The following is a 9,530-nucleotide window of genomic DNA, read 5'->3' as shown; positions in this document are numbered from 1 at the left end:
AGGAAACTAATCTCAGACAAATCCATCATATTAAAAAACTTATCTCGGATGCATCCATCCTATTAGGAAGCTAATCGCGAGCCGCCTGCCGCCATCATCCACATCAGTCGGATTTATTTTGTTTCATGACAGAGAAACCATATATCTTTCGCTATTTTACCACATATATTTATTCTTATATACTTGTGCAATTTCAAATAATCCAACATATCTGCAGTCATCAAACTTGAAGACATACTTTTAAGGCCTTATTTGCACCGCCTCTCTTTCTTTGTCTGCACGCCTCTTTCCTTCAGTAATAATAATGAATAACTTTTTCCGGATCAGGTATTACACTGTTACAAATGTATGCTGAAGCTACTCCTTACGACAAGAAAAAAGAGGACGAATGCTTTCTATCTTCACCAGTTTTGTAACATGTTCCAAATTGTTGGCTCTTTCTTATTTGAGGATTCATCATGTTTTTTGTAATTTAGAAGCTGACTTGAAAGCTTGATAAGGTTAAGCTTGACAAATACTCTGGAATATTGTTCCTTCCATCTTTATTTTTCTTCCTAACTCATTTCAGTTTCTGTACGCACAGAGCGTCTTACAGCATTGTAAGTTAGTATTGGTTGCCAACGCATAAACACATACAAAACCGGATAAATACTTTCTATCATGATAATTATTGGATTTCTTTTAGCCCTTTTACGTTTCAATTAGTTCTTGTAAATAATCTTTATTTTATATAGAAGTCGTTGTAGTCACATATCATCTTCTATTTCCTATTATCCATAGTAGGTAGCTATATAATTTTGGCAATCCACACAAGCGGGAGCCTTGGCGCAGTGGTAAAGCTGCTGCCTTGTGACCATGAGGTCATGGGTTCAAGTCCTGGAAACAGCCTCTTACAGAAATGTAGGGAAAGGCTGTGTACTATAGACCCAAAGTGGTCGGACCCTTCCCTGGACCCTGCGCAAGCGGGAGCTACATGCACCAGGTTGCCCTTTTTACACAACCATAAAATATATGTGCAAAACTGTCTTACACCCGTTGTATGTGAATGTAGAGTCTATCACACCTGATCATCAGGTGGTGCTTTGAAACGACGAATTTTAGCAACAGTGCATACTCAGGGAGAACACTTTTATCTTGTGAATGGATCATCTTCTAATGCTACCATCGTTCTAAGAATAATAAGATGCATAAAAGATAAATATCACGTGCAATCAAAATATGTGGCATGATATGGCCATCATCATGTTGTGCTTTTGATCTCCATCTTCAAAGCATCGTCATGATCTCCATCATCACGGGCTCGACACCTTGATCTCCATCGTTGCGTCGTGGTCGTCTCGCCAATTATTGCTAACGCATAGCAATAAAGTAAAGAAAATACATGGCGTTTGCATTTCATACAATAAAGAGACAACCATAAGGCTCCTGCCGGTTGCCAATAACTTACAAAACATGATCATCTCATACAACAACGTATATCACATCATGTCTTGACCATATCACATCACAACATGCCCTGCAAAAACCAGTTAGACGTCCTCTACTTTGTTTTGCAAGTTTTACGTGGCTGCTACGGGATTCTAGGAAGAACCGTTCTTACCTACGGCAAAAACCACAATGATGATTTATCAAGTTTGTTGTTTTAACCTTCTTGAAGGACTGGCCGCACTTAAATTCAATTCAACTAAAGTAGGAGAAAAAGACACCCGCCAGCCACCTTTATGCAAAACTAGTTGCATGTTTGTCGGTGGAACCGGTCTCATGTCCGTGGACATGTAAGGTTGGTCTGGGATGCTTCATCTTACAATACCGCCGAATCAAAATAAGACGTTGGTGGTAAGTAGTATGACCATCACCGCCCACAACTCTTTGTGTTCTACTCGTGCATATCATCTACGCATAGACCTGGCTCGGATGCCACTGTTGGGAAACGTTGCAGGGAAGACAAAAAAATTCTACGCAAGCGCAAGATCTATCCATGGAGATGCATAGCAATGAGAGAGGGAGAGTGTGTCTATGTACCCTCGTAGACCGTAAGTGGAAGCGTTTCATAACGCGGTTGATGTAGTCGAACTTCTTCATGTTCCAACCGATCAAGCACCGAACGTACGGCACCCCCTCGATGACGTCCTCTGTCTTCTTGATCCAGCAAGACGGTGAGGTAGTGGATGAGTTCCGGCAGCACGACGGCGTGGTGACAGTGATGGTGATGCTATCTCCGCAGGGCTTCACCTAAGCAGTACGAAAATATGATCGAAGGTGTAAACGGTGGACGGGGTGCCACACAGGGCTAAGACAATGTTGTGTCCTTGTGTGGCGCCCCCTCCCCAGGCATGCCCCTGCCTTGCCCTGCGCCCCCCTTGCCATATTTCCCCAAAGGGGAAAGGAAGGAGGAGGACAGGGAAGGAAAGGGGAGACCTAGTCTCCACTTTCCTTCTCCCCTAGGGCCGGCCAGCTATGGGGGCGCACCAGCCCCTTGTGGGCTGGTGTGTGTTCCCTCACTTGGCACATAAGGCCCATAACTTTGCCGGGGGGGCGTGCCTGGAACACCTTCCGATGACCCGATAAGTACCCGGTACTACCCGAAACACTTCTGGTGACTAAATACCCTCGTCCTATATATCAATATTTACCTCTCGACCATTTCGAGACTCCTCGTCATGTCCATGATCTCATCCGGGACTCCGGACAACATTCGGTCACCAAATCACATAACTCATATAACACTATATCATCAAAGAACGTAAGCGTGCGGACCCTATGGGTTCGAGAACTATGTAGACATGACCGAGACACCTCTCCGGTCAATAACCAATAGTGGAACCTGGATGGACATATTGGTTCCTACATATTCTACAAAGATCTTTATCGGTCGAGCCGTTATGACAACATACGTAATTCCCTTTGTCTGTCGGTATGTTACTTGCCCAAGGTTCGATCGTCGATATCTTCTTACCTAGTTTAATATCATTACCGGCAAGTCTCTTTACTCGTTTCGTAATACATCATCTTGCAACTAGCCCCTTAGTCATTTTCTTGCAAGCTTATGATGTGTATTACCAAGAGGGCCCAGAGATACATCTCCGATACTCGGAGTGACAAATCCTAATCTCAATCTATGCCAACTCAACAAACACCTTCGGAGATACCTCTAGAGCATCTTCATGATCACCCGGTTACGTTGTGATGTTTGGTAGCACACAAGGTATTCCTCCGGTATCTGGGAGTTGCATAATCTCATAGTCAAAGGAATATGTATTTGACATCAAGAAAGCGATAGCAATAAACTGAACGATCAATATGCTAAGCTAACGGATGGGTCTTGTCCATCACATCATGTGATACCGTTATCAAATGACAACACATGTCTATGGTTAGGAAACCTTAACCATCTTTGATCAACGAGCTAGTCTAGTAGAGGATTACTAGGGACACGGTATTTGTTTATGTATTCACACATGTATTTAATTTTCCGATCAATACAATTCTAGCATAAATAATAAACCTTTATCATGAATAAGGAAAGATAATAATAACCATTTTATTATTGCCTCTAGGGCATATTCCCATCAGGTCCTCGGCAAGCAGGACCCAATCTTCAATAGTTGGTGGGTCCATGGCCCGTCCCATGACTAGTAGGCTGACGTGGTGTGCACCCCCTAAAACATGACACCGTCAATAGCCCCTGAACTGGTCTGCAAGCCGAGGACATTGACTCTCTTCTCGGAATGGCTTTCATCTTCTTGGTCTTTGACTTCACAGGCGAGTTCAGTCTTCCACGTTGGCTTCTCGGATCCAAGGATTTAGTGGGATCCGAGGTCTTCAAGTCTGCAATTTCTTAGGCTGGTCACAATGGGCAAGAACATAAGCTAGTAACTTACACACTTCCCTAGACTATGTTACTACCTCCATAGTGGGTAGGAACATCTATGTAGTGTCATGCAACGATGTATTTATTAGGTTATAGACTCATTGTTTCTTGGAGTGTGTGATGTTCCGGTAACTTAGCTAGTTACCACAAGCATCTCTCTCTTCATGTGTGATGTTCCGGTAACTTAGCTAGTTACCACAAGCATCTCTCTCTTCATTAAATATGTGTCACATAAGCAATCTAATTTACCCACGCTCTCATTCTTGCTTCCATCACCCAAGCTCCTGTCAGCTCAAGCACTTGAAGATTTGCTTTGTGCTTTCCCGACTTCCCCTCTCCACCGCGAGAAAGCTGGCCTGCAAGGGGAAGGGTACTGCTGCTCCGTAGTCCGAGGCCGCCAGCAAGGGGGGTGGTTGCCCTCCAATGTCATCGTGGGCACCATCACCGAGCTCTAGGCATAAGTTGTTCCATACTCTCGGTAGCCATATTCATCATCATCTTGTAACCCCCTCGCCCGAGGTGTTCCCACATCAATACAAACACAAAGCAGGGCATAAGTTGTTACGCCACCATGACGGCCCGAACCATGACAACCCCCTTGTGTGAACTCCCTTCTGATACTTCTGGACACAATCACCACCCTACCGGGGGTACTGGTTGTTTTCCGTATCATCAGTAGCGGCGGCGACGACAACGGTAGAGGCGTGCCTAGGTTTGTCAAGAGCAATGACCTGCCGTTTTTTCTCGAGCAAACTCAAGTGCTACCTATCGACAATGACTCGAGATGTAAATTTTCCCTGCTTTGTGTGACGGCTAGGCCCAACTAACAAGAGTGTTTCGAAATTTTCACTAGAGTAGGTACAGTTTAGCACATTTAGCCCAATTAGCGAGAAAACATGGGATAAGACATAAGACAACCTTCCAACCGCCAAAAAACGAAACGGCTTAGAGCGCGAGAGGGTTAGGATTAAGCTCAGTTTCTCTGCCCTAAATTGCCAGTGTCTGAATATATAAGAAAAAAAACGAATGGAATATATTTGTACCCACTCATTCGACATGAATGTAAATGTAAAAAACAAACAAAAAAAAAGAGTCACAAATCTTAGTGCGCTCTGTGTAAAAGAGGAGTCTTGGTGTGGAAGGAAGCCATTACTGTAGTACTACTTGTCAGGGAGCCTTCTTCTTCTTGGTGGAGAGAAGAAGAAGGGGATGGCGATGGCGCCGCCGCGTCTGCTGCGGGGCCTCATCGCGCCGCTGTCGCCGGCCGACTGGCTGCCGTGCCACCAGCAGCTGCTGACCTCCGCCGCCCTCCTGCACCGCTGGTGGGTGGCGCGCCTCCGCTGCTCCGACGGATTCAAGCTCTTCCTCGTCCTGCTCCTCGTCTCCACCGCCCTCGCCGTGATCCGCTACGTCGCCTCCGCGTCCATGGCGCCCACCCTCCGCCCCGGCGACCGCGCCGTCGCAGAGAAAGTAGCTTCCTTTCCTTTCCTTTCTTTTCCCCCTCTGCTTCTGCTAGATAGATACGAGTAGATAGATCTCTTTCATTCTGCTTGCCCTCGTTCGGATGTGCCACGATTAGTTGGCTAACTAACAAAAGAAATGAAATGGGGAATGAATGATTTGATTCTGATTTTGGTTTTGGTTTTGGTCAGGTGAGCTACATGTTCCGGCGGCCGTCCGTGGGCGACATTGTCTTCTTCAGGGTGCCCACCGCCCTGCAGGTACATTGCTCTGCTTCTTCTCTTCTTCCATTCCATTTTTACTCCTACTTGTCAGTCAATCTGATTCTCCTAATTTTTACTGCAGAACTGCGGCATAAATAAAGATGTCGTGTTTATTAAGAGGGTTATTGCCACCCCTGGAGATTTCGTCGAGGTAATAATCAACTACTAATCTGATGCCATCATCTCTTCATACTTTCACTTATTCATCCTGCTGTGCTGATTGAGCAAATGCGATGATGCTAACATTGTCCTGCTTCCACCCAACTTATTACTACAATTCATTCATAGATATGCTACCTCCGTTTATTAATCCTTCATTTAGTCATCCTGCTGATTGACCATTTCATTTGTTCATTCTTCCATTTAGTAAAGGCCACACTTGCAGTGTCTTCTACCCACATTATTGATACAGCATCATTCATTCATCCTACTCCTACTGATTGATATATGCTGCTTTAACAAACACGATGCATACCAACTAGTACTACTGTCATTCTTTCATTTGTTCATCCTGCTGATCGACGTATGCTGCTTCAGCAAACGCAATGCTGACCCACATTAGTAGCATTCATTCATTCATCACACTGATTCGCATATGCTGCTTGAGCTAAGGCCATCCATATACCAAGATGCATTATGCATTCTACTACCTAAATCTGAATGCCAGCACTTACGCACAAACATTTTTACAGGTCCGGCAAGGCCAGCTTATTGTTAACGGTGTTGCACAGAATGAACACTACACCGCACCCCATGCGTCGTCGTACACGATGGAAGCCATGGTTTGTTCGTTGCTTCTCTTTCTATTACCCTGCTGAGTGAGCATTGTCTCCTTGAACAACATTGTGGAGTTGCTATTGCCAGGTCCACAGATACTTGTATGCCCAAACTACCATGGCTCATTATTGCTAGACAAACAAATGACCATACATACTACTACTGCAAGAGGAGGACCAAAAGTGGCATGGCTGCTCTGTGTTGTTGACTTCCTGAGTACCCCCATTGTTCTTTCGAAATGAAATGACGGGTCTCAGATGGTGGATGATCTCTCCCTCCAATCCTATTCTCGCTCTCTGCTCAATTCTATGCCCGGATCCATCTGGTACTAAGACTGTGCATCGTCCTGCAGCGCCTCCCTGAAGGCCATGTATTCGTCATGGGTGATAACCGTAATAACAGCTGTGATTCTCGTGCCTGGTAAGAGACAACACATCCACTCCCATGCTTTATCTATCTGTACAATGTGTTATAACTGATTACTCATGTCCAGACTATCTTTGATTGAAAACTTGCAACTGCTGCGAAATTCTCGTGCTAGTCATCTGAAGTCATTACAGATTGTAATGAATTTTTTCCCCAAAGGTTTATTTATTTATAGCTGTACTGTCAAGGCGTCGACTGTAAATAAGAGGTGAGATTTATGTGTTCTCAGTTTCGTGTAATAACTTCAGAGTAGGAATGCACATATGTTGCTAGAATGCGCTCTAAAAGGATTAGCTCGGTTTCAGCTGTTTTATGTTGGCTATGGCCGTTGAGGAAATCTTGTTCGCGTCATATTGCATCCATGCTTTGAACTAGATCCTGTATGATTGCAGATTGAGTTGTTGAACTCCTATGATTGTCATTTGATCTGTAATGGCATAAGAGTAGAATGCACTAAGGATTCACTCTGTTCAAGTTGCTTTATTATTATGGTTGTATGGCTGTTTCGGAAATCTTGTGCTTGTCATATTAAACATCCATTCTTTTGACTGGATCCAGCATCCAGTATTATTGCTTATTGAATTGCCGTAATCACAAGAGTATAGTGTCCTTGTATGTCTGTAGTTGCCAGAATGCGCTCCATGGAATTTCTGGTTACAGACTTTCAATTGGTTTTTTCTCTAAATTGTTCAGGAACTTGTACTAACCATTGTGATGCTTGTGCTGACAGGGGGCCTCTTCCTATCAGCAACATTCTTGGAAGATACATGATGTCCTTCACAAGATCGCCCCTCCAATAGCCAAGGCGAAGAGCTTCGATGACCACCAGCGTTGCCGAACAACCCCCTGATGCCACTCGATACGATGTTATCGAGCTATGTTGGGCCTCGAGCCCTTCTTAGTATGTAGATCCACGAGACCTTCCTGTGCACTGTTATTTAGCACTGTCTGTGTAGTACTTGGCAGCTGTTGTCACTCACCCCTGGACTGTCAGGTGTGTGTTAAGCTTACTTGTTGGTAGAACCTGCAAAATGTGCCTAAAGGTTCACACCTTCTAGTAACCATAGCTGTCTGTCTGAATCTTACCGGTAATGTTTTATTATGTACCGCGTGCTTGACTGTCAGAAGTTTGCAATGAATCATTGTGGTGGTTCCTTGCTGCATGAAATCTGTGGTGTTTACATGTCTCTTGAGTAATGATGGTAGTTGTGTCTTGTGTATGTAGTTGATGTATTGAATAATAGTTGATAATACAGGTTGTGTTCTGATATCAAGTTTCTCTATTTTTTTAGCTCCTCTCTTTTGGGATTAAGTAAAACATAAGATTACATCTGAGCCATACAAACTACTCCCTCCGTCCCAAAATAAGTGTCTCAACTTTGTACTAGCTCTAGTACAAATTTGTACTAAGCTCAAGACACTTATTTTGGGACGGAGGGAGTACATACTAATGTATTAACAGAAGAAAACCATCTCAACAGCAAGGATAAAATTTTCAGCACCCTGCATGATAACCCATCCATTCATTATACAGAACAACTTCCACTCCGGTGCTAAGCTAACAACCTACTACTTAGATACCTTGGGGCTCAGCCACAATGCTCCCACAACATACGAAACAGCCGAGATACAACGCACACGAGACAGTTTTGTTTACAAGCTTGCTCCTGAGCCCTAACTCGGTGAAAATCGATGGTCAGCACGGCGCGCTGACCGGGCATCAATGCAGTGACCGGAACGAGTCCGACGATCTGAGAGGAACCCCTTCGCTGTACTCATCTGTCTGCTTGAAGGACCGCGCCGATGAAATGGTCGGAAGTTGGAATGAAGAAGAGTTTGATAGCCCTGCAGTGGCACAGAGCAGATAACTTGGTTTCAGAGCATGTCACCAACGAAGGAACAAGAAAAATGCCAGTTTGGAGCGAAACTCGTAGTACCATCAGCCATGTCCTTTGTTTTGTGAAGTAGAAATGTCCCCGAGAAGATGGTGACGAAGCCACACATCTCTGTCACAATTTGCGTAGGATTTTGCCGGTCCCAGTCCTGCAAGTAGATACAACTGAGATGTTTTTTACTAGAGACATTTGTAGCTGGGATACTACTTAAGCAATAGAATCAACATACCTTGAACATAATCACACTAGCCAAGATGGTTAAAGATGTGAACATTGTATAATATATGGGAGATACAACTGCTGTATTAAATGTGTCAAGGGCCTGCAATGTATTCAGGGAGGAAATCAGTTGTCATCTTATTAAAAATAAATACCAATTGCTTGGTTAGGGAAGTAATGCCATTTGATATTAGTGAACGTTAGCTAAGAATTATGAAGCAGCATTCCTTTCCGCTTACACAATGACACCATCATATCTCAGCAACAAGCACCAAGGGAACAAGATCTACTGGATATTCTAAACAGTTACGGCTCTAAGAATACTGATGGATTAAATGGGGTGAAAATATTAGCAACCATATGCCATTTTTCCTTGGTTTATATCTTGTATAGTTTTAGAACTCCAATCACCCTCGCATTATGCTGATATGCTAGGCCATGTACGGGTGATGCAGATAGAGGAGATCAAGTATATACCTTGTTCAAGTAATTCATTTGAGTAATGATGCATGAGATGACAACCATAGTAAAAGCCCATGTCTGTGGATATATGAGTTGGTTCGTTCCGGAAAAGGTGAGCTTCAAAGCTATCCCAAGAGCTTTCACACTCATGACCTG

The 9,530-nt window shown here is 44.0% G+C and overlaps 2 protein-coding genes across 6 annotated transcripts; one reads left to right on the top strand and one right to left on the bottom strand.

The window, feature by feature from the left end:
* The first annotated feature begins 5,072 nt into the window (after positions 1-5,072).
* LOC119344024 (chloroplast processing peptidase-like) lies at positions 5,073-7,981 on the top strand. Of its 5 annotated transcripts, XR_005166406.1 has the most exons (7): positions 5,073-5,341; positions 5,524-5,592; positions 5,678-5,746; positions 6,288-6,377; positions 6,460-6,632; positions 6,725-6,792; positions 7,529-7,593. XR_005166406.1 is itself a non-coding variant. In XM_037614678.1 (6 exons), exons 1-6 carry the CDS (start codon positions 5,081-5,083, stop codon positions 7,596-7,598), a joined length of 627 nt encoding a protein of 208 aa, XP_037470575.1. In that variant the 5' UTR covers positions 5,073-5,080; the 3' UTR covers positions 7,599-7,981. The 5 variants fall into 5 exon arrangements, 2 of the variants coding, with proteins under 2 accessions (XP_037470575.1, XP_037470576.1); XR_005166404.1 differs by having other exon boundaries at positions 6,460-6,792; positions 7,529-7,606; XR_005166405.1 differs by lacking the exon at positions 7,529-7,593 and adding an exon at positions 6,866-7,520 and having other exon boundaries at positions 6,460-6,792.
* Positions 7,982-8,264: 283 nt separating this feature from the next.
* Positions 8,265-9,524, bottom strand: LOC119344023 (probable magnesium transporter NIPA4). The gene is made up of 4 exons (XM_037614677.1): positions 9,390-9,524; positions 8,923-9,015; positions 8,736-8,841; positions 8,265-8,643 (listed from the first exon to the last, which is right to left on the bottom strand). Exons 1-4 carry the CDS (start codon positions 9,522-9,524, stop codon positions 8,519-8,521), a joined length of 459 nt encoding a protein of 152 aa, XP_037470574.1. The 3' UTR covers positions 8,265-8,518.
* Positions 9,525-9,530: the final 6 nt, after the last annotated feature.

Source organism: Triticum dicoccoides, unplaced genomic scaffold (genome assembly GCF_002162155.2).
Source record: "Triticum dicoccoides isolate Atlit2015 ecotype Zavitan unplaced genomic scaffold, WEW_v2.0 scaffold150968, whole genome shotgun sequence".
Classification (NCBI taxonomy): Eukaryota; Viridiplantae; Streptophyta; class Magnoliopsida; order Poales; family Poaceae; genus Triticum; species Triticum dicoccoides.
This window is presented reverse-complemented; position numbering and strand designations above follow the sequence as displayed.